The sequence below is a fragment of the Balaenoptera physalus genome (genome assembly GCF_965194825.1).
Source record: "Balaenoptera physalus genome assembly, chromosome: 17".
In the NCBI taxonomy this organism is placed as follows: domain Eukaryota; kingdom Metazoa; phylum Chordata; class Mammalia; order Artiodactyla; family Balaenopteridae; genus Balaenoptera; species Balaenoptera physalus.
This window is the reverse complement of record NC_138895.1, coordinates 84,696,393-84,721,279: the sequence shown is the minus strand read 5'-3', so window position 1 is coordinate 84,721,279 and position 24,887 is coordinate 84,696,393. Positions and strand designations below refer to the sequence as shown.

Sequence of the window (24,887 nt, the reverse complement as noted above, 5' to 3'; positions counted from 1 at the left end):
GCCAAGAGGCCGGACCTGGGCAGGTGGGCAGCTGGAGCCCGGACGCCTAATGCGGTGCGGGCCTGGCGGCCCTCTGGCCCTGAGCGCCCCTCCCACCCCGGGTCCCTCCAACCAACCCCTGAGTCCCAGGCCTCACCCGTCCCGCAGCTCAGGCCCCAATACTAGGGTCCCTGGCGCCCCCACTTCGCTGGCCTGCGCGCGACTCCCTCCCCACCTGCGCCGCACACCCTTGGAGTCGGGCGTCCCGCGGTGGATCCCGCCGCACGGAGGTGCCAGCAACTTTGTTGACTAAATTCCTGAACCCGCCTGAACCGCGGAGCTAAAAATAACCGGCTCTCCCGCGCAGCGCCCGGCCAGGCCGCCCAGTGTCACCCGTGTCGGGAGACCGGAATGTCCCGGCGCCACCACGCTAGCGGGGCTGGACGCGGGCTCCCGGCCGGCCGGAAAACAACCTGGGAAGGGGCTGCCGGGTCACGGCCAGCTGGGCTGCAGGGGAAGGAGGCACCGAGGAGCAGCCCCTGCTCCCCGAGACTCTGTGGCCGCCCCGTCGCGGACGCGAGGCCTCGGAGGCCTCGGGCCCCGTCCCGCGGCCCCCGCGCGCCCCGCGCCCTCTGCCCGTGCAGTCCCCCGAGGCGGCCACCAGAGGGCCCTGGCCCTCCTCTCCCTGGCGGCGGGTCACCACCCCTTCCCACAGCTGTTCCCCGCAGGAGATTGACAGCTGGGCTCCGGTTGCCACGGGGATATGCAAATGAGAGCGCCGGGTCTGGGGCTCTGATTGGCCCGGAGGCGCGTACCCTTCCCAGAAAGGCGGGCCCAGGCGCCCGGCACTATAAGGGAGAGCGCACAGCTCGGCACTCGGCGGTGGAGGCGGGGCCGGCTGTAGGCGGGCGGAGCGAGGGGAACCCGAGCAGCCGGAGGCGGTGGCCGCACCGCCACCCGCCGGGCCACCGCCCGGCCGCCGGCTCGGGAACAGGGCACCGCGGCCGGCCTGCACCCGCCGGGGAGCGACCCAGGGCTCCCCGAGAGGCCCTACCGGCGGCGTCCCCAGTGGCCACCCCTGAGTTGGCTGCGTGAAACTTTTCCCCGCGCGCTTCGGCTCGGAGCCCGCGCCTCTCGCCGCCGCCCCGGCAGCGACCCGCCGCCCGTGGGGAGGGAAGGGGGGGGAGAGGCCCGTGGCTCCCCCCCCCCCCGCCTCCTGTTGGGGCTCAGCCGGGCGAGGCGGCGGGCTCCCCCGGGCGATGGCCGCGGAGCTGGCGATGGGCGCCGAGCTGCCCAGCAGCCCGCTGGCCATCGAGTACGTCAATGACTTCGACCTGATGAAGTTCGAGGTGAAGAAGGAGCCACCCGAGGCCGAGCGCTTCTGCCACCGTCTGCCGCCCGGCTCGCTATCCTCGACGCCGCTCAGCACGCCCTGCTCCTCCGTGCCCTCCTCGCCCAGCTTCTCCGCGCCCAGCCCGGGCACCGGCGGCGGCGCGGGGGGCGGCGGCGGCGCGGTGCAGGCCGGGGCTGCCCCGGGGCCGGCAAGCGGGGGCCCCGGCGCCGTCGGGGGCGCCTCGGGGAAGCCGGCGCTGGAGGATCTGTACTGGATGAGCGGCTACCAGCACCACCTGAACCCCGAGGCGCTCAACCTGACGCCCGAGGACGCGGTGGAGGCGCTCATCGGCAGCGGCCACCACACGGGGCACCACGGCGCGCACCACCACCCAGAGGCCGCCGCGGCCTACGAGGCCTTCCGGGGCCAGGGCTTTGCGGGCGGCGGCGGCGCGGACGACGTGGGCGCCGGCCACCACCACGGCACGCACCACGCCGCCCACCACCATCAGCACCACCACCACCACCACGGCGGCGCGGGCCATGGCGGCGGCGGCACGGGCCACCACGTGCGCCTGGAGGAGCGCTTCTCCGACGACCAGCTGGTGTCCATGTCCGTGCGCGAGCTGAACAGGCAGCTCCGCGGCTTCAGTAAGGAGGAGGTCATCCGGCTGAAGCAGAAGCGGCGCACGCTCAAGAACCGCGGCTACGCTCAGTCGTGCCGCTTCAAGCGGGTGCAGCAGCGGCACATTCTGGAGAGCGAGAAGTGCCAGCTCCAGAGCCAGGTGGAGCAGCTGAAGCTGGAGGTGGGGCGCCTGGCCAAGGAGCGGGACCTGTACAAGGAGAAATACGAGAAGCTGGCCGGCCGGGGCGGCCCCGGGGGCGCGGGCGGAGCCGGCTTCCCGCGGGAGTCCTCGCCGGGAGTCGGGGCCAAGGGCGCTTCCGACTTCTTCCTGTGAGCACCGGACCCCGAGCCCGCGGCGCCGCCGAGAAGAGGCTCGCGCGGGCGGCCCGGGGCCTCGGCTCGGACTCCGCGGCCCGGACTCCGCGGCCCAGGGCGAGGACGCACGGCCGGGCCGAGGCGCCCGCCGCGCGCGGGCGCCCGCGTTAACGCCGCCGCCTCCGGCCGGGCCGGCCCCGCGAGCCCCGCTGCGACGTCTGCAGGCTCCGGACTGGAGGCCCCTTCCCGCGGCTCGGCCTCCTCGCTCCCGGCCCGCGCACCTTACCGGGTCCTGACGAGGCCACGACTCCTCTGCTCGGAGCACGGCGATTCCCGGGAGAGTTGGGCCGGGTCGAAGTCCTTCCTGGCGTCCGCTTGTACATACGTGAGGTGCGGTTCTGCGCCCAACCTCACCCGGGCCGCCGCGAGGGCCTCCGCCGCCGCCCCGCGCTCCTTCGCGCTCCTTCGTTTCCTTTCTTTTGGCCTCCTTACCCTGCCCTTTTCTACTCCTTTTTAAAGCGGTCTTATTTTCGAAGTATTTATATTTATTTTGCTCGGTGACTAGAAAAGAAAACCCTAGAGGAAGCTCCCTGTTTCCCGGCCGGGTTTGCCCTCGGACGTCGCGTGTCCCAGCATGTGTCGCTCGCTCGGAGGGGCCTGGCCCCTGCCTGCCCTCCTGCCTGCCTGCCCCCCACCCTGCCGCTGGCGTCCCCTAGAGATTGAAGCCGAGGAGCATTATCTATGCTGTGTTCAGTCCTGCTGCCCTACTGTACTCCACGGGGGGAGGGGGGTGGGAGCTGGCCCAGACTCCCGAGCTGCTATTTCTCTATGCACCAGATCGTATTTATGACTCCCGGGAAAATATATCTTATTTTAACCCTCAAGAGAAGTGAAAGAAAAAAAGTAATGCACAGTATTTCTAGCAGAAAAAAAATTTTTTTAAAGAGGAGGTTTCGCCTGAATCTCCTGGCATGGGGGCGGGTGGAGAAAGTGTTTTTACTTTAATTTAAAATGTGTTTCGTTTTTTGTGGATCCTTGTTTTAAGAGCTGATCACTTTTTGGAGTAGCCGGAAGAGAGGGTGGGGAGGCCGGTGCTCCGGCCCCTGCAAGCCCCCAGCCCCGGACTGCAGCCTGTCCTGCACTCCTTCAGCGCCTGCTTCTGCTGGGCGCAGGAGACTCCAACTCGTTGCAAGTTTCGTTGTGTTGTTGTATTTCGTTGGGTTCTTTTTTCTTTCGCTACGAAACTGAAGAAAGAAAAACACACACACAAAATAAATCCGTTTAGATACAAAAGTCACTGGAGCATGGCTGGTTTTTCTGTGGCTTTCGTTTTTGCCATATTTCTTCCTGAATAGAAAGAAAAGGAGGTCCCTGAACTGGGCCCTGCCTTAGCTCTGGGTGACCCACCTGGGCCAACCGGGAGAGACTGACCAGAGTTGTTAAAAAAGGCTGCTGTCAGGGCCCGACCCGCAGGCACCTGCCCTGCCACCCCTGGGCTGCCCCACTGGGAGGAGGGCCGCACAGGGTGGCCTTGGCCCCGCTAAGGCAGGACGCGGCCCGGTGCGTGAGGCCATCCTTGGTGGCGACCCCACACACAGCGCCGATGCGTCCTGGTGGCAAACGCTGTCCTCAGCTCTTCTGAGCCTGCGGTCTCCCACCTGCAGGGCCGAGGCCTGAACTGCGAGGGCACCAGGGAGGGCGGCACCTCTGGAAACTTCATGCTAAGAGAGCTGGGGCCACCGTAAGATACTTGACTGTTAACCTCTGTTCACAACGGGATGGGGGATGGAGTCCGGTGAAGTCTGTGGTTTGCACATTTGGAGAAGAGCTTGCCACGGAACTTGCCAAGGCTCCCCGCTTTTCTGTCTGGGGACAGCAAGGCTCCTCCTCGGGGCTGGGACAACTGCAGGTCCCGCGAGGATGTCGCCTGAGTTTGTTTTAGTGTCTCTGTCTGCAAGACAGAGAAAAGCCGAGGGCTGCCCCCTCCCTCTTTGCCTTAGAATGAAACTTAGAACCGAGAGGTTGGGTCTCCGTGAGGGTTTGAGCAAAATCCCCAAACCCAGGGGCTGAGTCCTCCAAGCCCCTAGGGAGGGGAGCAAGCTGCCCTCTCCGCAGGCAAAAAACGCTGGTGCAGAGAGAAGTAGAAGTGTGGGCGTGGGGGAGTGAGTTAAGGGGACCAGTTGGGGAGACTGCAGCGTGGCGAGGGGGAGAGGGGGCACCCGGCGGGTCCCAGCCAACCTCAGGACGGCCCCGCGGCTCAGACTTTTGCCGACGAGGAGGGGCCCGGAGTCTGGGTGCGTGCGAGGGCGGTCTGCTGGTTGGTTTTGATGAGGGCACCTTAGTTTCCACTGCTGCCGCCTGAGGGGCCATTGGAGAGCCATCCTCCTGGCAGAGAAAGCGGATGGCCGGCTGAGGGCCAGGCAGCCTGACGGTCTTCTTCTGCGGGGAGGGGTTGGTGGGCAGGGAGCCGCGCTCATTCCTCTGCATCCAGCACCCCAGGCCTCTCAGAGCCCAGTACTCGGGGCCTGGACCGGGCAGTGGGGCTGGGGTGGGGCGGGGAGGCTCGGGAAGTACCCCCGCCCCCGTGCCCCAGTGCTTGGGTTCCTCTGCAGGGTGGGCCTGAGCGAGGGGCTGAGTGCTGGGTTTGGTTTCACTTTCCTCTTCTATTTTCTTTTGCTTTTTCCTCCCTGCTTTCCTCTTTCTTTTTCCTTCCTTTCTTCCCCCACCTCTTCTTCCCTCTGGTTTTCCCTCTAGGATAAGATGGAGAAGACAAATGAACATGGAGGACAGGGAAATTATTGGGGGAGGCAGGAGGAGCGCTTATTTTTGTGTTTAGAGACAGATCTTTTCCAAAAAGCTTTCAGGGGATCCACGAACTCCTGCAGGAAAGCAGCCAGCCTGTGGAAAGCATCTCTGAGTCCCTGGAGCACCTCTGAGTCCTCCAGGAGTGCAGAGCTTAGGCTCCCTACCTGCTCCCTCCTCCTAGCGGGGCGCCGTCGGGCAGGTGCTGGGGGCGGAGCTTCTGCCCGCGGGGGAGGTGCTGCTGCAGCCGGGGGGCGGGGCGGGGCCCAGGGGTGGGGGCGGGAGAGGGAGGTGTGTGGTGGAGACTCCACCTCACTGGGCCTGGGGCCACGAGAGCAGGGGGACCTCGGGCGTGTGACAGCCAGTGCTCAGGTGTGTCTCTATCTGCCTGTATGAGTGTGATGTGACTTGTGTCCCTGTAGGTGTGGGGAGGGCAGTGGCAGCACCGAGATCCCTGGAGCCACCGGGACTGGTCTGAGAGGGAGCTGGCGGGGCAGCGAGGGCCCCCGCCTGGGGTAGGGGTGACTGCAGTGCCCAAGCTGCAGGACAAGCCTCCACTCGACGCCCAGGTCCCTGGGCTGCTGTGCCAGCCTGGATGTTCACGGGGCCGTGGTGGTACCCTTGCCTTGGTCACTCCTGGCAGGGCCTATCCCAGAGCCTCGCACCCTGTCAGCTCACACCTCCATCCTCTGCCCTCCGGGAGGGGGCTCCCCAGAACCAGCATACAGACAGAATCTGCACCTAGCGGCCTTGGGGCCGCAAGCACCCTGGCCACCCCCTGACCCTGCCCCCACCTCTGGGGGGATCCATTCTTCATTCCTTTGTTACTTCATTCAGTTTGAGTCCTAACTCTGTGCCAGGCCCAGTGGGGACCACAGCAGGGACCAAAATGACAGCCCTCACCCGGCGTTCCAAGGGAGAGAGACAATCACCCACCCAGTAAGCAAGTTCCTTAGACGGCAGCAGCGGCAGAGTGCCTAGAGGAAAGGAGGGGGTGGCAGTTCGGGGGGGCGGTCTAGGACATTAGAGCAGATTTGGGGCAGCCTGGAAGGCAGCATGAGGACCTCGTGTTCCCAGAGGGCCCAGGAGTCGCCCTCCGGGGGCCTGGCAGCTGAGTGAGCGGACTGTGACCTGTGGCCCTGGAGAGGACAGGGCAGCGTACACACACACTGGACACGTGCACACGCATTACACTCGACATGCACAGGTCCACACGTAGATGACAGCGCAGCTGTGGCTCCCACACACGCACTCAATGCCCTCCACACACTCCCCCGCATGGCCGCCCCACTGCGGGCGGTGGGTGGCAGGATAGAGTCCCTCTCCCCCGCGCTCGCCCACCACAGCTGTGCTCACTGCCGCCTGCTGGAATCCCCAGGGCCACCCCTGCACCGACAGCCTCAGCTCCCAGCCCCGGGAGGCTGCCTGAGCTGAGGCCGCAGCACCCCACACCCCATCCAGGCCCTGCTCCGCCCCTGCATTTCAGGCCCTCACCCCGCAGAGCACCCAGCTGGGCCTCACCTTCCCCTCCTGCAAGGATCCCTACACCCTAAACACACGCGAACGCAGCGCAGCTGCCGCCCTCGCCCTCCAGCTGGTTAAGGAGTCCAGGAAAAACCCTGAGTTGGGATTCCAGGGGACCCAGACGGGCCCTAGGCCCCTTCCCCAGCTGCTGGCCCTAGGGGATGCTCAGGGCTGCTCGGTACTGGGGCCCCCACTTCAGTTCGCAGTCGGCAGCGCCCCCCTCCCCTGCCTCTCTCCATTTCCACACCAGCCCAGCCCTCTGCGGAGGCGGGTGGCTGTCCGCTGGCCCCTCCCTGGCCTCCTATTTATAGCTGCTCCTGGGCGGGGCCAGCCAAGGCCAAGGTGTCCTCTTCCCTGGCCTCCCCCCTCCCCAGGATGGGTGCACACGCAGACACGCACACGCAGATAGACACGGCCACACGCGTGGGCTGAGACATGTGCAAATGCACAGACCCACATACACACGCACACACAGGACTGGACGTGCTCAGGAGCACAGAGATCCAGGAGCCCGTGACAGCACACGCGGGACCTGCACAGACATGCACAGGGACCGCGTGGGTTTTCTGTCCCAGGCCCAGGCCCTTCACCCCACGTCCTGGCCCTGTGGCCTCATGAGCTCTGACACTGGCCACACCAGGGAAGTGCCACCCTCAGCTACTGCCCAGGCCCGGACCCTACGGCTGCCCCACCTGCCCCTTTGTCCTCTCTGTCTGGCCAGCCTGGGTCCTCCGTGCCACTGGTGAGGTTCCAGGATGGAGGCCTCCTCCCGCAGCCTGGGCTAAGAGCAGCGGCCTCTTCAGGCTCACGCCGTGCCCCCCCGTGTGGTAAAGGCCAGGCCCTGCCCCAGCGGGAACCATCACCAGTTGCACTGGACTGGAGGCTCCAGGTCCAGAATTCACTCTCTCAGCGGGTACCAGGTCCAGACCCGCGCTGGGCCTGCATGGTGCCGGGCTGGCCTGGCCTAGAAGGGCGCAGGGAGCCGTGAAGGATTCCGAGCTGCAGACTGACCTGTGGGGAACTGGTGGGGCCGGGGCTGTGTGACCTGCCCACCAGGCAGGGCTGGGAGCCTGGGGCCCAAGGAAGGGTCAAGCCATCCCATGGCACTGGCCCTGGGACTCTCTGGCCCCAGGCCGAGGGACTTGGGACAGGGTGAGCGTTGGGCGTCAGGACAAGAATGGTCTTCACCCAGACCCCAGTGGGCCTGGGTCTTCTCACCTCTAGCCGCTCGGGGAAGCAGACAAGTGGCAGGTTTGAGCTGGCCACAGAGATGACAGGCTGCGATGACAGGGGACACCCAGCACTTGAGGGGACAGTTGGGGGACAGGGAAGGGCCACCAGTCCTGTGGAGGTCCAAAGCTGTCCCCCCGCACAGCCCCTAGCCCTGCCTGCGGCTCTGACCCCACAGGACCAGCTCTGTCACCTCCCTGGGCCACACTGTCAGCAGTTCCTGAGACCACAGAGTCTGGCCACGGGCCAGGGAGGCCCTGCTGGGGTGCAGGGAACTTGGTCTCACCCCTGCTCTCCCAGATACAAGCCCAGCCCGCCTGGCCACCACAGGGACACCACACCGGATGGAAGGAGGGCCAGCCTGGAGAAAAGTCTGCCTTTCCTCCAGGGGGAGGGGACTCATTCATTCACTCAAAACTATTCATGGAGCACCTACTGTGTGCTAAGGTCTATTCTAGAAGGTGAGGACAGAACTGGGAACAGGACAGACAGCCCGCTGCCTGGGGGTCCTATTCTGGTGGGAGGCCGCCCCCCAGCCTGAGGGCCAGACCAGCAGAGGAGGCGGAAAGGCCGTCCTGCGTTTGCTGCTGGTGAGCCCGTGGGGTAGCGCTGGGGCCCGGGAAGTGGGACACTGAGCCCAGGTCACTGTGGGGGAAGTTTTGCTGAAAGGAGAGCAGATCAACAACGGGGCTGGGAAGAAAGAGAAGGTGGGCGTGGACCTGGGGGTGAGGGCGCGGGGCTGGGGAAGGCAGAAGGGCGGGAGCTGGAAGGACCGGACCGGCGGGGGCTGCAGTGCTGGGAGGGGTGGGCTGCGGGGAGGGCAGGGCCGCTGCGGGGCACCCCTCGCTCCCACCACACCCTCGCTGGCGCCGAGCTCACGGCACACCTGCCCCTGGGCCGTTCACGAGGCTCCCGCCGCCACCGCCGCAGCCTCGCCCGTGCTCGGCCGCTGCCCCAGCGCAGCAGCGACGAGTAATTTGCCGTTGGCGGGCTCAGCGCCGGCCTAATTCGCGGTGACACCGCTCAGCTGCTGAGGGCTCGAGTTGTCACAGCCGATTAGCCGCGACCCCGGGGGAAAGAAGGCTGGCGGCGGGGGCGGAGGAGGGGACGCGGAGGAGGGGACGCGGAGGAGGGGACGCAGAGGGGCGGGCGCAGGGGAGGGGCAGGCCAAGTGCGCTGGGGGCGCTCCGCCGCTCCTGCTCTGCCTCCTCCTCCTCCTCCTCCTCCCGCTTCCTCACGCTTGCTCTCCCGCCTCCCTCTCCTTCTCCACCTCCTCTTCCTCCTCCACCCCCTCCTTCAGTCAGCTTCCAGGCTGACCTGGCATCCTCGCCTAGGGAGGAGAACCGGGTCGGGAACATTCTCAGGACTCGGGCGCCAAGCTAGAATCCTGCTAAAATGCAGAGGCCCTGAACCTCAGGGCGGCAAGAACCTGCATTTCTAGGGCGCTCGGGGCTGAAGCCACAGGGCAGGGGGTGTGGAGACCAGAAGGATTTTTTTTGGGGCCGGGTTGGATCGCAGGAGGAAACAGGTTTGGGAGGATGGAGGGGCCTGCAGGGAGACGCCCCCAAGAGTCAGGGGGTGGCGCTGAAAGAAGCAGACTGTGGGTGTGGGACCTCAACCCAGTGTTGATGGGGAGCAGCGTGCGGAAGGGGTGCTCCAGCTGCCTGCAGCAGCCCTCCTCCTATCCTTCTTGGCCCTGGCACTACCCTGAGCCTTGCCACTTCCTCCACACTGGCCTCCCCGACTCTGGAGCCCTTGCTGGCTGACACCCTAGTTAGGTGTCCTGAGGCCAGCTGGGATCGGCCATGCCAGCCTCAAGGGGAATTGTTCCCCATCGCTGGGCCACTGCCTTCCCAGATAGCCACGCTCTGCCCCCCCCCCCACGACTTGCCTCTGCCCCCTATCCCACCCTCCCCCTCCTGCTCCCTTCCCGGTCCCCACAGGGGCGGGCGCCTTGGCCTGTTGCCTTGTGGCCTCAGCCATGTCCCGTGCGACTCCACCTCGACACCTGCACCACTGCAGTCGGGGCCCAGCCCCCAGGAGGCTGCCCTCCCCTTCTCTCCCACGGGCCCTCCCCTGACGCTCCTCCCTCCCACCCTGTCCTCAGAGAGGGGCCCAGGAATGCCACGGTGCAGTGTCCAGCATGTGCCAGATTCCAGATCGCCTGATGGCCTCCTGGGAATGGTCCTGGATGGCAAGGGCCCATTTTGCAGATGAGGGGCTGGGCTGAGGGGCTGGGCATGGAGTAGCCAGGGACTGTCCTCAAGGTCGCTCAGTGGGGCCCAGCTGGACCCGAGAGGCCAGTCGACAACGATGCAATTGCCAGTTCCTCTGTTAAGGAGAGTTCCGCTGCCCCTTCTCCCGCAGTGTCAGACCCAGGGCGGAGGGGCGGGGTCCCCTCGAGGCTCCCTCAAGCTCTCTGCAGGGCACAGGTGCCCCAGCGAGCAGCTGACGACCTGGCGGGGGGCACAGCCCACTCCTTCCCCGAGACGGAAGGGGTTCTAAACACCACTGGCCATGGCTGGAGTCCACGCAGACCTGACCCCAGCTCCTCCCTCGTGCCTCTGGTCTCTCCTCTTCAACTCCAGGCAGGAGCCGCCGGTGGCTCCCCAGTGCCCTCACCCCCAGCTCCTGAGGGATCTGACTGTAGCCCTGGGGCCTCAGGGCTCTCTGATTCCTGTCCCAGGTGCCTTCTTCCTTCCTCACCTTCCCCGCTAACTCCCACCTGGTCCCAGCATCCCGCTCGCCGACTCCTGCTGATCCCACACTCATCCACCCCAGATACGGGTGGTGAGTGGAGCCCCACCCACCCCATGCGGCCACTGGTTCAGCCCCAGATCCACCCCCACTGCCTGGGGCCACGACACGGCTGAAACCTCCCTATCCTCAGGGGACCCCACCGTTTGGGGTTTGGGAGGGGGCTGGGGCGTGGCCAGAGGGGCACCGGAAGATGGTGGCGGGGGTCCCTGGCCTGCACCCACCACAGGCCCGAGGCTTTCCTCAAGTGCTGCCGTGGGGGTGGGAGCCACGCCTTCCCAGGGTGGGGCACGTGACTTCATGACTGTGGGTGTGAGTGGCAGAGGATGTCAAAAAGTGGCACTTCCAGGTGTGTGTGTCAGTGGGTGAGACGCCCTGGCTGGGTCCCTGCAGGACACGTACATGGATCAGTACACAGATCGCGTGGAAGCGCAGCCCTGGGACCTGTTACTCCAGGTGGGCAGGTGTGAGCACTGCCGCCACCTCGAACTGCAGGGACAGGGCTGGGCGGGGGGCTCTGCTCTACTGGAAAGAGAGCCGGTGAGCAACTTAAATAAGTAAATGACAGAATAAGTCAGAGAGCGAGGTGAGGTAGGCACAGGAGACAGCGCAGCTGGGTGGGGCGGAGGAGCAGAGGAAGGTGGGGTGGGGGTGCAGGGGGAGGGCAGGGGGACTGCAGGGGGGAGGGGGGACTGGAGGGGGAGGGGAGAGCAGGGGGACTGCAGGGGGACTGCAGGGGGAGGAGGGACTGGAGGGGGAGGGGAGAGGGAAAGAGCCCTCCGGACAGAGGCAGCAGCAGGTGCCCAGGTGCAGGGGTGCCTGGCTGGGCCTGAAGGGGAGGTGGGGCCCACAGAGCTGCAGGGGAGGGGCTGGGGGAGGGTGGGGGGAGGGCTGAGAGGAAGCAGGGCAGGTCACAGAAGTCTGGTTGGTGTGGGAACAGGGCAAGGGCCCCCGCCCTGCCCCCTTCTCATCCTTAGGGACAGATCTTGGGGGATGAGCTGGAGGCCACCCCCAGGTGCAAGGAGGAGGCTGGCCAGGCCGTTGAGTTCTCTCTCCCTCCCCTGTGCTGTAGTTCAGAGGGGCAAGAGTCCTCAGTTTTCCCAGTGGGAGCGTGGGATTATGATAATAGAACTTGCTTCCCTGGTTTGCTTGGGGATGAAATGGGGCAGGGTATAGCCATGGCGGGGCGTGGATGGTGCCCTCACCCTCTTGTTCCCCCTGAGGGTAGGTGCTCACACGGTCCCCTGACCGGCCATCATCTCAGCCCTCCTGTTTCTGGGGGTGCTGTACCAGGGCATGCACTTCCCCAGGCTGCCTGGGGTGAGACCTGGGCCAACGGCTGCCCCGTTCTGGCGTCAGTCTCCTCTGTGGTTGGGGGTGACACAGATGTCCCCCATGGGTGTAGTGAGGTTAACTTTAGCCCCAGAGCCTCCACCCCCACAGTGATCAGAGCCCCTCCCTCCATCCCACCAGCCCTCCAAGAGAGCCAAGGCAGGAGGCTGGTCTGGGTGCCCCCGAAGGGCAGCCCCTCGGGCACTTTTGTGGGTGCTTGGAGACAGCCCACCAGCACGCACCCCAGGGCTCAGGAAGCGTGGGTGGTGTGGAGGGTTCCGCCTGGGGTTGGCGAGCCAGAAAAGGCCTCAGTGCCCCTTCTCTAGAGTGGAATAGGGGCTGCCCATGCCTTGGAAGTGGGTCATGGCAGTTTGGGGTGGGCAGAGGCCCGGCCTAAAGGCCGGGTCGGGTTGGAGGGACACCTCCGCAGGCTCCCCTGCCCCAATCACCATCCACACCAAGGCTGGAGCCAGGCCTGACTTTACTCCCAGCTCTGCCCCTCACCAGCTGGAAGTAGGGGGAGTGACTTCTGTGGGCTCAGTCACCTCATCCGTAAAAGGACACTGAGCTCCCCCTGCCCACACAGCGTCCTTGTGAGGGACAAATGAGAAAAGGCAAGTCCTCTGTCAGTCTGGGAAGGCTTCCTGGAAGAGGAGGTGCTGTACGGAGGGGAGGGCATGGAGCAAGACATGCCTCTCCAGGTGCACTGGGGCAGGGTTTGCAGAAGGGGTTGCCCCCAGTCCATGGCCACTTTTGTGGAAGCCACCACTTGCAGGAGCTTAGCTCCAGGCTCCTGGTCCTGGTGGGAGGTGGGCAGGGAAGGAAGAAGCATAGGAGGGACACACAGAGGTGCCCAGCCCTCCGCCCCTGAGATTTCCTCCACCTCCAATCTAGGTCTGTCCCTGCACTGCCCTTGTCCAGACCTGGGCACCAGGGGTTATTCTTGGGGGACAGTCCCATTCCCATCTCTCAGCACTTCCTACTGAGTTTGGGGAGCTGAATTAAGCTGAGTTCAGAAAATCTGGTGCATGGACAGGGTACTTAGGGCCCTGTCGAGATTATGATCCAGGAAAGCATGACTTAGCCACAGGCAACAGGCCTGCAATCCAGGGTCCAGGTCTAGACCCCAAGACTCCTACCACCACAATCCGGACCACTGCTGGGGTAGCAGCTGGAACCTGGCGTCAGAACTGGCCACCTGGAGTGAGAAGACACTTGATAAATATGAGTAGGCTGGATGGATGGACAGACAGACAGAAAACTGGATGGATGACTAGCAAGATGGAAGGAGGGATGGGCGGGTGAGAAGATGGAAGGATGGTGGCTGGATAGAAGGATCTATGGATGGTTGATGATGGATGGATGAATACAGTGATGAATGGATGGGGGAAAGATGGAGAGATGGATGGATGGAAGATGGATGGATGGATTGATGGATGGATGGATTGATGGATGGATGGATGGATGGATGGATGGATGGATGGATGGGGGATGGATGGATGGATGGATGGATGGGTAGATGGATGGCTGGGTGGGTGGGTGGATGGGTGGATGGGTAGATGGATGGGTGGATGGATGGATGGATGGGTGGGTGGATGGGGGATGGATGGATGGATGCATAGATTGATGGGGGATGGATGGATGGGTGGATGGATGGCTGGGTGGGTGGGTGGATGGGTGGATGGGTAGATGGATGGGTGGATGGGTAGATGGATGGGTGGATGGATGGATGGGTGGGTGGATGGGGGATGGATGGGTGGATGGGTAGATGGATGGGGGATGGATGGATGGGTGGACGGATGGCTGGGTGGGTGGGTGGATGGGTGGATGGGTAGATGGATGGGTGGATGGATGGATGGGTGGGTGGATGGATGGATGGGTGGGTGGATGGGGGATGGATGGGTGGATGGGTAGATGGATGGGGGATGGATGGATGGGTGGACGGATGGCTGGGTGGGTGGGTGGGTGGATGGGTGGATAGGCACATGGATGCTGTAGAAAGCTATGGGGCAACTCCAAACTATTATTCTCCCACCAGAACCTTCTCACATCTCTCCCCTTCTCTCCTCTTTTCAGAGCCCTCCTCAAATCTTGCACTTGCATTTTCGAGAAACCTGTATCATCACTGGGCCCCCCAGTGCTCCCCTCTCCTCTCCCACGCTTGCTTCTCTCCGGACTCCTGTCACCTTCTAATATACCTTACTGCTCTATTTACTCTGTCTCCCTTGACCGCAGAATATCAGCTTCAGGAGGGCAGGGTCTGTGTGACTCCACTGTTGGTTTCCTAGAGCTGACACCAGTGCCTGGCACAGAGGAGGTGCTTAATAAATAAGTGTTGAAAGGAGAAAACAAAGGAAAGAGAGGTGGAGAGATGGACTGACCTTGTAAGCGCCCCCCTCCAGCCCCTCGTCCCTTCTCCTTACAGCGACCACCTTGCCCACACACGGCTCCCCCTAAGCCGTTCTCTGGCTCCTGCTTCCCTCCAGGTAGCCTGGGTTGCTCAAGAAGTGCTGAGACCCTCCCTCTCGATCCCCGCCCTCTTCTGAGCGTTGAAGGCGCCCTGAGCCACTGTCCCTCTGCGACCCCCGCCCACCGCCATCTCTCCCCAAGACTGAAGTCCGCGCTTCACCTACTACCACCAGAGTGAGCCCAGGCGGGGGCCTGGCACACAGGCGGGGGCACAGGGCAGGGTCAGGCCGCCCCCAATGGCCAGTTCTCTGCTCCGTGTCCGCTGATGGGGTCCTTCATCCTGCAAGTACCTCCTGGGTACAGGTGGCCTCTTGGCCATCAGTCATCACGTCCCTTCCGCTTGCCAAGACGGGGGACACTGAGTGCTCTGCAAGCAGAGATGTGCTCTCACCATGCCCCCCGCCCCCCCATCCGTGCCCACAGCCAGCTTCCCCAACAGCAGATCTCTGGTCCCCTGTGGCTGGCAGAGGTCACAGGGCGGCCAGTGGCTCTGACCACAGATGTTGGTGCCCCAGGTCCAGAGCAGAACCTCTGGCTTCTCTCCTGCTGGGCGTCCCTTCTCTGGCTTTCTTGGCTCTGCTTTGCTCTTGGTCCCACAGACCACCTCTCTCTCTATTGTTTCTCTGTCATTTTGGTCGCTTTTTGGGAGACACCAAGAAGTGACACCCCTGCCCTCACCACCACGTCTAACAGAAGTCTGGGTTCCCAGGACTTGACGGGGCCCTGGTGTTTCCGCACCGAGCCAGGATGCGCAGAGCTCAGACCCTTCCTATTGCAGGGCTTTCCCCAAGGTGTGAGGGCGGGAGGGCCCTAGCAAAGGGCTTGGGGAGGCTAGTGGGGGCGGCCTGAGCCAGCCAGGTCTGGCTGGAGCTGCCTTTGGGAGGGGGCGGGCAGAGCCTCTGGCAGCTGGGCAGGTGTGAGGCCCACCCCAATCCAAGCCTCGGCCCTGGGCCTGCAGGCTCTCTCGTGGCTGCAGGTCAGTGAACGGGGGTGTCACTGCCTCCCCATCCCTTGTCCCCATTAGGGGGACAATGGGAGAATAAGCACTTTTCTTTCTTCATTTCCCCGCTGTCTGCTAATATCATATTGATGGTAATTTCTCTTTAATGGGCTATTTGCAGTAATTATGATGCACGGAGTGAGTAATTGTATCTGACTCCCAGCGCCCACCATGGCTGCGGGGATGGGCAGTCGGGGGGGCGGGGTGTACCAGCCTTTGGCCTCTCAGCCGGGCAGCTCTGCCCTCTGCCTGGGACCAACCTCCAGCCCTTGACCCCTTGGTGCAGGGGTCCTCCTTGGCCTCGTTTGTCTGGGGAACGCCAGGCTCTCAGCTCCTCAGAGTTGATGGGGCCTCCCTCCCAGGGCGGGGCAGGGGCCCAGGGCACCCCAACTAGAGCCAGGATGGGGCTGCACGCCTCGAGACAGAGCACCCCCTCTCTCCCTCCCCAGGGCGCTCCGGGCTCCCGTCTGGGTCTCGCTTGGCCTCCTTGATTCCCCACAGGGCCTTGTCGTGGGGGCCTCCTGGCTGTACGGCGTGGCTGGTGGGCCTCTGAATCTGCTGGGACGTGACCTTCCAGCAGGGATTTCCAGGCCCGCTCTGGCTGCATGGGGGGCGCAGGCACACCGTGGGGGAGCCTCGGTCACTGCAGGGTCATGCCGGGCAGACACCTGGGGACCGTGCCCCAGCCCCACACGTTAGGGAGCTGCTGCCAACCCCTCAGACCCACCTCAGAGGCCCTGGACACCCCCAGGGCTCCGGCCTCTGCCCCCACGCGGCCCCAGCACTGCCAGTCCCTCTCCTCCCCATGCTGTGCCTCCAGGTCTCTGTCACCTACCAGGCCCAGCTGGGCAGAAGGCACTGGGGTCCTCAACAGTGTGGACTTACTGTGTGCCTGGGACAAGCCATCTGGGATAGAGGTCAAAGATCAGGCAGAGCTCTACCCTGGGTTTCCCCACACAAATGGTGAGGTCAGGCCCAGGATCTCAGGAGACAGAGGAACCCCAGAGCCCACTGAGTCTCTGTTGAGGACCTCCAGCCTCCACCAAACATCTTCCCAGGCCCTTGGGGCCCACACCCTGCACTGCCTTTCCTAGATGAGGGTGCCTTCCTTCAGCCTCACCAGGCTGTGTTCAGGACACATGCCACTCAAGCCTGTGAGAAGCATCCCAAGGCAGGGCCCCTCACCTCACCATCACCACCACCACCACCATCACCTCTGTCATCACCACCACCACCGCCACCACCACCATCACCACCACTGCCACCATCACCTCCGCCATCACCACCGCCACCACCACCACCATCACCGCCACCGCCACTGCCACCATCACTGCCATCGCCACAACCACCGCCACCGCCACCGCCATCGCCACCACCACCACCATCACCGCCACCGCCACCGCCACCACCACCATCACTGCCACCGCCACCATCACCGCCACCGCCACCGCCACCACCGCCACCGCCACCATCACCACCATCGCCACCACCGCCACTGCCACCGCCATCGCCACCACCACCACCACCACCACCACCACTACCACCATCATCACTGTCACCACTGCATTATGCACTATCAGTGCCTACTGTGGACCTCGCTAGATTCATGATCATCTAGCTGGGAGATAACACACAACCTCTTGTATTTCTGAGAAAAACTCAATGCCAAATTGACTATTTCTGCCCACAGAACAGTAAACCGGGAGGAGTCTCTGGGGCTGGGGTCATCTGGGAGGGCCTTGAGCCTTGCCACTCTGGTTGGTGGTCTGGCAGAACACATCATGAGTTGAACAGCATAGCAGACAGATCGGGGGTGAGCACGCCAGGTGTCCCGGCTGGCCCAGGGCACACACCTGCTCCAGGCCCCAAGAGAAGCGGGCTGGGCAGGGGTGTGGCCTCCACTCTGGGGGCTCCAGGCCACACACCCACCCTGCCTGGGATAACTTCAGGTAACTGCTGTCTTCAGGCAAGGCAGGTATGAGTAGAAACTTGGGGGCCAGAGATGTGGAAAGGGGAGGACTCGCCCCCAGGGACCTGGGCGGGAACCGGGCTAAGGATATGGGAGTGCCCCCTACACACACACACACACACACACACACACACACACACACACACGCTCGGGGCTCCCGCCTCCCTCCCCTACCCCTCCGCTCACCCCGCACCCCACCCTGCTGCACGTGGCCAGGGTCTCCTCATGTGTCTTTTCTGGTCGATAAACCTCAGCCCCGGGGGCCTGGGGCTGTGGGCTGACGGTGCTGCCCCACCCCCGCCGGGCACGCTGTCGTAATTAAGCACGCACAGCCTAATTGACTGAGTGCTCAGGATGCTAATTAGCAGCTTGACTGAGGCGGGAGGAGGGTGAAGGGTAACCTTGGCAGTGGGGGCTCCTCCCCGCTGGGCTGCTCCCCGGCTCTCCCAGCTGGAGTCTCCCAGCCTGGCCCACCCCGAGGCCCTCACCCTCAAGACCGCCCCCCACGGCCTCTCTTGTCCCTCTCCAACCACCTTAGACGGAGCAGCCCCTGGCCACTCTTTCCCCCTCAGCACCCCTGCCCAGAGGAGAGAGCAAAGGACTTGAGCTCAGCCAGTGACAGAGAGCCCCCCCTCCCTCTCGAGATGGCTCTCCCAGGGGAGATGTGTCCTAGAGCTTCCAGCCACCAGCACTGACCATGACTCCTGGCCATGAGGGCAGCGTGCCCATACCTCACCGCAGGGCCCTTACCCCTCTCCAGGCTCCTGGCCCATCTGTGACCACCTGGGCTCCTCTGGACTCTGGCTCTCCCTCCCTTCACCCCAAGCAGCCACAGACCCACAGGGGACCTGGACACAGTGGCCTGACAGGCAGGTGACTGTGGCCAGGCCCCCATGCCTTTGAAGCCCCTTCCCCACAGGGTCACGGGGGTAAGTAGAGAGGTGGTAGAGAGTAGGAAGGCTGATGAAAAAGGGGGAGAGAGGAAAGGCTGGGGGTGGGTGGGGAGCCCAGGGATTGGGGTCCCTCTGAGGGACCTCCTGGCATCCTTGTGCAGCCCACAATGCCTGTGTTCCACCGCAGTGAGGCTTGGGGGATTCCACCCTCCCCCCCAGGAGGACCACACCCCTCCTCTCCCTGAAGGAGCCAATGGGCAGGTGAGGAGGGTGGGACGGCCAAAGGATGGCCACACTCCCTCTAAGCCTCAGTTTCCTCATCTGTAAAGTGGGTGGTGATGACAGGCCTCCCTCCAGGGATATGGGGCCGGCCCCCCTTGTGGTTCTTTGCTGATCAGCCTGATTCCCTGGCGAGGAGAGAGGAGGCATGGCCACGGGGGCAAGGGGAGCCCCCCCCCCCACCGCTAGCGGTCTTGAGTAGGGGCCACGCAGAGTGAACCAGTGGAGGAGAAAGTCGCCTCCAGGCTCCTTGCTGCTCTGGGGCTGCAGATGTCGGGGGTTGCAAACTAGGGTCCAACCTGAGGAGCCTGATGGGGGCGCTTGGAGAGCCGGAGCCGGGCAGCACGGGGTTGGGGGCCGGGGGTGGGCAGGGACCGGGGCGCGGTGAGGGCCAGAGCAGGCCGGTGCTTGAAGCTGAGGAGGCCCCACAGTGGAGACTCTCGGGAAGGAGGATCCCAGTAGCTCTTCTTTTGGCTCCACGTAGAGGTCCGGGCACCCGTACCTCTCGACACCCTCCCTCCCCTGCTTCGCCCTCGGCCCCAAGGGCGTCATCCGGGACGAGCAGGGACTCTGCATTCCAGACCGGCGTGCGGACGGGGGACGGCTGGACGTGGGGAGGGGCTGGGGCGCTCTCCGGGCCCTGGCCCCTGGCCTGGCGCGGCTCCACGGCAGACAGATGGCAGCGGGCGGGGTGGGCGGATAGGTGAGGGGGGCGTCAGATGGTGCCGCCCCGGGCGGACCCCCGCCTCCGCCGAGGAAGCGTGCTGGGGCCCTGGGCCCTGCGCATCTGGAGGGGCCGCGTGCCCGCTGCGCCGCGCGGGTGGCAGGAGAGGTGACACTCCGAGCTGCCACCGCCGGTGCCCGGGGCTGTCCCGACGCGCCCCGGCGGGGCGAGGTGGGAACGCGCGGGCGGGCGCAGCTGTCTCCTCGCAGCTGCGCGGCGCCAGGGCGGGCCGCCAGTGCGCGTGCGCGGCCGGGGCTCCCGGGGCGGGGCGGGAGGCCTGGGGACCAGCCCTTGTGACCCCGTCCGCGCGCCCTTACTGGCCCTCGCATCCCCCCACGGGCTCTCACTGCGTCTGTGCCATGGCACCTGCCCGGGGCTGCCCCTGCGGCCCAGGTGAGCCGTTCACTCCCCACCCAGGCTGGGGGTAAGGAGGGCGTGGGGCCGTATAACGATTTGAGGTAACGTGCAGGAAATCCACAGGTAAGGCAGAAAATAGACGTCCTTAAAGATAAAAGAAGAGGAGATGAAGCAACAAAAAGAAGCTCCCGTGGCCCAATTGAACTGAACCCCAGTCACCCTTGTCTCCTTGTCAGAAAGTGAAAAACACCCCGGTTTTCCTGGGGGCTTTTCCCCACGGAGAGCCCTACGCCAAGGACGGAGCTAAAAGGGCACCCTCAGGGCATGGTTGGTGGGCCCTCTGGGTCCATCTTAGCTTCTTCCAGGCCGGCTACTCCCAGGATGAGGATGAGGAGTATGGGGGCAGTGGGGGGCACACAGCCTCAAAGCACATGACTGCCCGGGACATCCACAGGACAGGGTGGGAGTCCCCGGACAGTGGCCTTGCCCCCGTGTGGTGGCTCTAGGGGCCCAGGGGAGACAGGTCCCCTGACTCTTGCAGCCAGCTGAGCACTTGACTGTGAGCACCTGTGAGGCCCCCAGTTCGGTGGGGTGCGGGTGCTGGAGGCCGAGGAGGAGGTCGCAGCCCCCGGCAAGCAGCAGGCAGCAGAGCTAGCGGCTGGCGTTCCTGGAGCCCAGGGTCCGCCTCCCGCAGCCTCACCTCCGGCCTTGTCCCCCGGGGGGCGGGGCGGGACGGTGGGCTGAAGAGGCTTCCGGGAAGGAGGTGGAGGTCACAGGAGCTGGCTTTCTTGTGAATAACTGAGACCGCCCTGGGGTGAAGGCAGCAGGTGCGTGAAGGGCTGCTGTGAGAGGGGCACGCTTCCTGTCCAGTCCTGCGGGGAGGCCAGGCCAGCCTACTGGGTCCCCACGCTGAAGTGGGCCCCCTGCCCTCCCGGCTGCCTTGAGTGCCGTGCTGAGTCCGGTGGAGCAGGCGAAGGGGTGGGGGAGGGGCGGCCAGGGGCGGGGCCTGGAATGTGGCAGGGATCCCCAGAGGGGCAGCTTCTCCCAGGCCCTGGAGGAGATGGTGCTGTGGTCGCTGGGGGAGAACAGTCCAGGCAGGGTGGAGGCCGAGGGAGCAGGCATTGGGGGTGCTGCAGCCCAGGGACCACTGTGGGCAGCGGGGTGAGGTCACTGGGGTCAGGCTGCAGAAGGGTCTGGAGGGTCTGAGGACTTCTTCCTGTGCCTGGTCCTGAGCGGGGTGTCCTGCAGCCTGCGATGGGGCACCTCAGACAAGGCTCCTGGAAGGAGTGGCCAGCCAGGAATTACAGGAGTGAGCGTGGGGTCGGGCACGGGATGCTTAGCCTGGAGGCAAATGGCTGGTGTGAGGACCTGGGACAGGCTCCGGCCTGTGGCCTTCTTTTAAAAACCACTAGGCCCCCCACCCAAAAAAAAGAAAAAAACACTAGGCCCAATGCACTTTTATTAAAACGAATAAATTTCATTCCAACCTGCATTTGCTATGTTTCTCAAAGCAATGAAATTAAGGTGTTTTCCTAATCAAATCTGTTTGACCAAAGTGGAATGTATTTATCATGAATAACCCGTGTTGGTGGGGGTGAGGTGCTCAAAGGCTGAGAAGGGCCACACGTTCCCGTCCTCCGGAGGCTTTGGTCCTGTAGGGGTCCCAGACCTCGTGTGGTTGATGGCGGCCCCCTCCACAGTGCCCACCCCGCCCCAGGAGCAGTCCAAGGTGCACACTCCCCGCCCCACCCTGGGGATCCCAAGGCCCGAGGGCAGGCCTGGGAATCTGCATTTTTACAGATCCCCCAGAGATCCTGCCACCTACTCCGCTGGGGACACCTGGCACCAGGCCAAGCATGTAGGAGGCCAGACCCTGGGCTGGGGGTGGGAGGGGGCAAGCTGGGCTGGAAAGGAGAGGCGATCTTGCTGGGGGGGGCATCCATGGATGAGGGGTCGCGGGCAGGGTGGCAGAACAGCCCAGGGGCCAAGCACCCGCCCAGAATTTGCCTTCAGGAGTCTGGGAAGGGCCTCCTAGGGCCCAGGATTACCTGGCTGATTACAAGGGCCTTGGAAGGCGGAGGGACAGTGTTTGGGAGGGAGGGCTTCCTGAGGAGGTGGCATTGAAATGACCTCACAGGTGACCTGCAGCCAGGGCAGAGAGGCCAGAGGCTAGCCAGGGAATGGAGAGGACAGGGCCCCGGCCAGGTGACTGTAAGCAGTGCCCCCACCCCCCTCTGCCCTCTCCCTTGCTCACCTCACCTGCCCTGGCCGGCGATGGCTCCCCTTGGTGGGCAGTGGTGGACAGCATCCTCAGTGGACCAGCCCTCCCGGCCCTCCTGCCAGGCTCTGGGCTCTGCGGAGGGAACTGGAGCTGTGGGGTTGGGTTTCAGGCCACTCCACCACGACATGATAATGCAGCTGGCTGAGATTGGAAGGTGACCTCAGCCTGGGGGGTGGGGACACCCCCAGAGCCTCCAGCCTGTCCTAGCCTCCCCTTTGCCAACCAGGACACCAGGTTCCCAGCCCCTGCCCTGCCTGGGCATCCAGTTGGCTGCCCACCTATGCCCCAGCCTCCCTTGGCCCCCGCTAGGCCGTGAGTGTTGGAGCAGCAGTGCAGCTGAGGCTGCTGGGGGCCAGCAGGGGGCACAGCAGCCTGGGGAGGGGGGCACCCCTCTTCTGTGTGGAAAGGTGGGATCTTCCCCAGTGGGTCCCACAGTGCCCGTCGCTCGTCTCCCAGAACACGGAGGAAGGATGCTGCCCATCGTGGCCTGTGGATGGTGAAACGCGTCCCACTCCTGGACCATGAGCTCTTGCTCTGACGTCTGGTGGACAGAGGCCAAACATCATTATGAAACTTCCCAACCTGAGGACAAAGAGAATATCCTAAAAGACTGGGGGAGGGGGTGGCCCAGGTCACATACAAAGAAGAAAAGCAGAAATGGGAAGAGTCAGAAGACAGCAGAGCGTCCCCTCACAGCCAACTTGGCAACCAGAATCCTGGGCCGGCTGCCCCTTGAGGTGGGTTGTAGAATCAGGACAATTTAAGGTGTGCAAAGTCCCCACAGGTTTGCCTTGCAGTGTCCTTCCTGGGGAAGTGAGCAGACAGCAGCTGTGAGAGAAAGCCAGGGAGGAGGAAGACATGGGTCCCTACAAACGGGGCCCCAGCACAGGAGAGAGGCCCAGGGAACCAACCACAGGAGTGGCAAGGTCATCCCAGGACGAGGGCACACTGCAGACAGAAGGTCCAGAAGTACGGCCTGGGAAAGCCCGCGGGAGCTTCACACTGCTGACACCCAGTGCGGGGGCACCCAGGGGGGAGGCGGGGAGGGGAAGCCACGTAGGGCACTGAGCCTCAGGGAGGAGGGGGCGGGGTGGGGAGGGGAAGGGGGACTGGCTCCAGGATCCTGTGGGCTGTAGGACACACAGTGTCAGCTGTGGACAGATCTACACTGCCACGGTAATGACCAACCAGAAACGGTGCTCTAACCACAGCTGGCAATGATGAGGATGTGAACAAATCAGGGTAAGGGGCTGGAGACCCTCGTTTTGAGGAGGAAGGGACTGGGGACGACTAAAGCTGAAAAATCAAGAGAGCCACGTTCACAGATTATTTGGAAACATGGAGAAAACACCACCGGAAGTGCTGGCGAGGATGTGGAGCAACTGGACCTCCCATCCGTTGCTGGATGGGATGCGGAATAGCGCAGCCACTTTGGAAGGCAGTTTGGTTATAAAATTAACATACCTTACCATAGCATCCAGGGATCCTGCTCCTTGGTATTTACCCAAAGTAGTTGAAAACTTATGTTTACACAAAACCTGCACGTGGATGTTTATAGCAGCTTTATTCATAATTGCCCAAACTTGGAAGTAGCCAAGATGTCCTTTAGTAGGTGAGTGGATAAGCTGTGGTCCATCCAAGCAATAGAATATTAGTGCTAAAAGGAAATGAACTATCAGGAGGGATAAATTAGGAGGTTGGGATTAACATATACACAGTACTATATATAAAATAGATAACCAACAAGGACCTACTGTATAGCACAGGGAACTGTACTCAATATTTTGTAATAACCTATAAGGGCAAAGAATCTGGAAAAGAATATATATATTGATATATATCTCTGTGTGTGTGTGTATGAAACTGAATCACTTTGCTGTACACCTAAAACTAACATAATATTGTAAATCAACTACACTTCAATTAAAGAAAGAGAGAGAGATTTCTTCAAGACTACCAAAAAAAAAAAAAAAAAAAGAAAGAAAAAGAAAAAAGAAAGAAAAGAAGAAAGAAAGAAATGAACTACCAACCATGAAGAGACATGAGGAACCTTAAATGCATATCACTAAGTGAAAGAAGCCAATCTGAAAAGCTTACATACTGTGTGATTCTATCTCTATGACTCTACTTTGGAAAAGGCAAAACTAATAGAGACAGTAAAAGGATCAGCGTTTGCCAGGGGTGTGTGTGGTGAGGAGGGATGAAGAGGGGGAGCACAGGGCATTTTTAGGGCAGTGACACTCTTCTGTGTGACATTGTAATGGTGGATACACGTCATAGAATGTACAATACCCCACCGAGAGTGAACCCGAAGGAAAGCTATGGACTTTAGTTAATAATAATAATGTATCAATGTTGGCTCATCAATTATAACAAAAGTATCACACTAACGCAATGTGTTGGGAAGGGATCGAGGGTGTATATGGCAACTCTGTGCTTCCTGCTCATTTTTCCATAAACATAAAAATGCTCCAAAAAATGCTATTAATTTTTTTTTTTTTTCCGGCCGCGCAGCTTGTGGGATTTAGTTCCTCATCCACAGGTTGAACCCGGGCCACGGCAGTGATAGCGCCAAGTCCTAACCACTGGACCACCAAGGAACCCAAAAAAGTCTATTAATTTTATATCTACACCTATCTATCTATCTATCTATCAAAGGAAACAGCAAAAAGATGTGGGCCTGGTATGGCCCTGTCCCCATCGGAAGGGATGGAGGGCTAGGGGGATCTCTGAGGGGCTGGGATCCTCCTAGCCCAAGGGGACGGACCCATCCTCCCAAGCCCCGTCTCTGCCCACCTCTGGGCCCTGCTCCCCGGACGAGCTGAGCTGACCGATGGATCACCCCTGTTTCCAGGAGGCCGTAACTCCAGGGTGGCATCTTCATCAGCGCCACGCTGTCCCAGGCCCGTCAACCACTGCTGCCCACAAATGAGCCCACCCGCCAGCTCCCCTTGGCAGCACAGTGCGGGGGGTGGGGGTGAAAGAGGAGGATCTGGGAGGGGCTCAGTGCGGGGTGCGC

At 62.8% G+C, this 24,887-nt stretch overlaps 1 protein-coding gene across 1 annotated transcript; it reads left to right on the top strand.

The window, feature by feature from the left end:
• Nucleotides 1-340: 340 nt before the first annotated feature.
• Nucleotides 341-3,548, top strand: MAFA (MAF bZIP transcription factor A). Its single transcript, XM_082433502.1, has 2 exons — nt 341-2,641; nt 3,297-3,548. Exon 1 carries the CDS (start codon nt 1,239-1,241, stop codon nt 2,268-2,270), a length of 1,032 nt encoding a protein of 343 aa, XP_082289628.1. The 5' UTR covers nt 341-1,238; the 3' UTR covers nt 2,271-2,641; nt 3,297-3,548.
• The last annotated feature ends 21,339 nt before the right edge of the window (nt 3,549-24,887 follow it).